Below are 1,516 nucleotides of genomic sequence, written 5' to 3' on the forward strand. Positions count from 1 at the left end.
GATGGGCTCTTGCTCTTGCTAAGGCTGGTCTCGAACTCCTGACCTCCAGCGATCCTCCCGCCTCGGCCTCCCAGAGTGCTGGGATCGCAGGCGTGCGCCGCCGCACCCGGCCTGTTTACACTGTGCGTCCACAAGGAGTGTGAAGAGCCCCAGGCAGCAAGGAAACCAGCTGGTCAGCAGGCTGACCTGAGAACACCCAGAGCGGGTTCAAGTTCAAGTTCAAGTTCAAGCTGGGAGCCAGCAGCCAGGTTGCTCCCTGCAGGCCCCGAACGCCCCCGACTCTTACCTCTTCTCGCAGCATGGTGAACAGGAAGTTCATGAGGACGGCGTGTTTGCGCGGGTACTTCTGACAGAGGGCGCTGATGGCCTGGACGACCACCACCTGAGTCAGACAGACAGACAGACAGACATGAGCCCCTGCCGCCAGGGCGCGGTGACTCAGTTCACCGAGGGCCAGCAGAGTCCTTCCTTAGGCGAGGCCGGGCCGCGGCGGGCACGACGACACAAGGGCAAGGAGACGAAAGGAACCGCCCCGACATCAGGCAGGTCACAGGCCCTGAGCCCACCCAGGGACGGGGGACACGCATGGCCGTCCCCAGAACCCCATAGTCAGACTTTGGGTCCCCCAGACTCTGCGGTCCTGCTCAGGCCTCAGAGTGAGTCTCTGAGCGCCCTGCCCCGTGCTCCCTCCCATCTTCTTCGGTGCCTCGACAGTCAAGCCTGTCTCTTAAGTGCTCTGTCCCTGGCCCTGTGCTCTCCTAAGTGTCATCAGCAAGCTTGGCTGCGCCTAAACCCTTGGCCACCTCTTAGAGGCCACCGACTCCAGGGCTTTATCCCCTGCCTGAGCTCAGGACCTGCATTTCCTCCTGCTGCCTGCGGCCAACGTCCTCGCCTTCTCTCCCCCCTCGTTCAAGACCTCATCCTTTAGCCGGGCATGGGGGCGCGTGCCTGTCGTCCCGGCTACTCGGGAGGCTGAGGCAGGAGGATCGCTTGAGCCCAGGAGGTGGAGGTTGCTGTGAGTGAGGCTGACACCACGGCACTCACTCTAGCCAGGGCAACAGAGTGAGACTCTGTCTCAAAAAAAAAAAAACACCTGATCCTCTTGTTCCTCCCCAACCTGGTCAAAGTCACCACCGTCAATCCGAAGTAGAAAATGGTGTCACCTCTGCCACCCTGACTCTGTGCTTTGTCAACTGGCTCTATTCCCCGAAGGACTCTCACACCAAGCCTCGTGTGCTACTCCCAGGCCAGGTCTGTTGGCAGCGTCCTCTCCTTCGGGACTACAGCGACAACCTCCTCACCCCGCTGGACTCCACTCTGCTCCGGAAGGATCTCAATAAAATGCACATCTCGGCCAGGCGCGGTGGCTCACGCCTGTGATCCCAGCACTCTGGGAGGCCGAGGCGGGAGGATTGCTCGAGGTCAGAAGTTCGAGACCAGCCTGAGCAAGAGCGAGACGCCGTCTCTACTAAACTAGAAAGAAATTAGCCAAAAACAACTAAATATATATAGAAAA

The 1,516-nt window shown here is 59.9% G+C and overlaps 1 protein-coding gene across 1 annotated transcript in view; it reads right to left on the bottom strand.

The window, feature by feature from the left end:
* The window catches only part of LOC105819701 (coatomer subunit gamma-1-like), a 50,871-nt gene that overhangs the window by 25,000 nt on the left and 24,355 nt on the right, over positions 1-1,516 (bottom strand). The window contains exon 10 of the mRNA XM_012656013.1: positions 287-382. Coding sequence (XP_012511467.1) covers positions 287-382 — 96 coding nt within the window. The remainder of the gene's footprint in view (positions 1-286; positions 383-1,516) is intronic.

Source organism: Propithecus coquereli, unplaced genomic scaffold, assembly GCF_000956105.1.
Source record: "Propithecus coquereli isolate 6110/MARCELLA unplaced genomic scaffold, Pcoq_1.0 Scaffold498, whole genome shotgun sequence".
NCBI classification, from domain to species: Eukaryota; Metazoa; Chordata; class Mammalia; order Primates; family Indriidae; genus Propithecus; species Propithecus coquereli.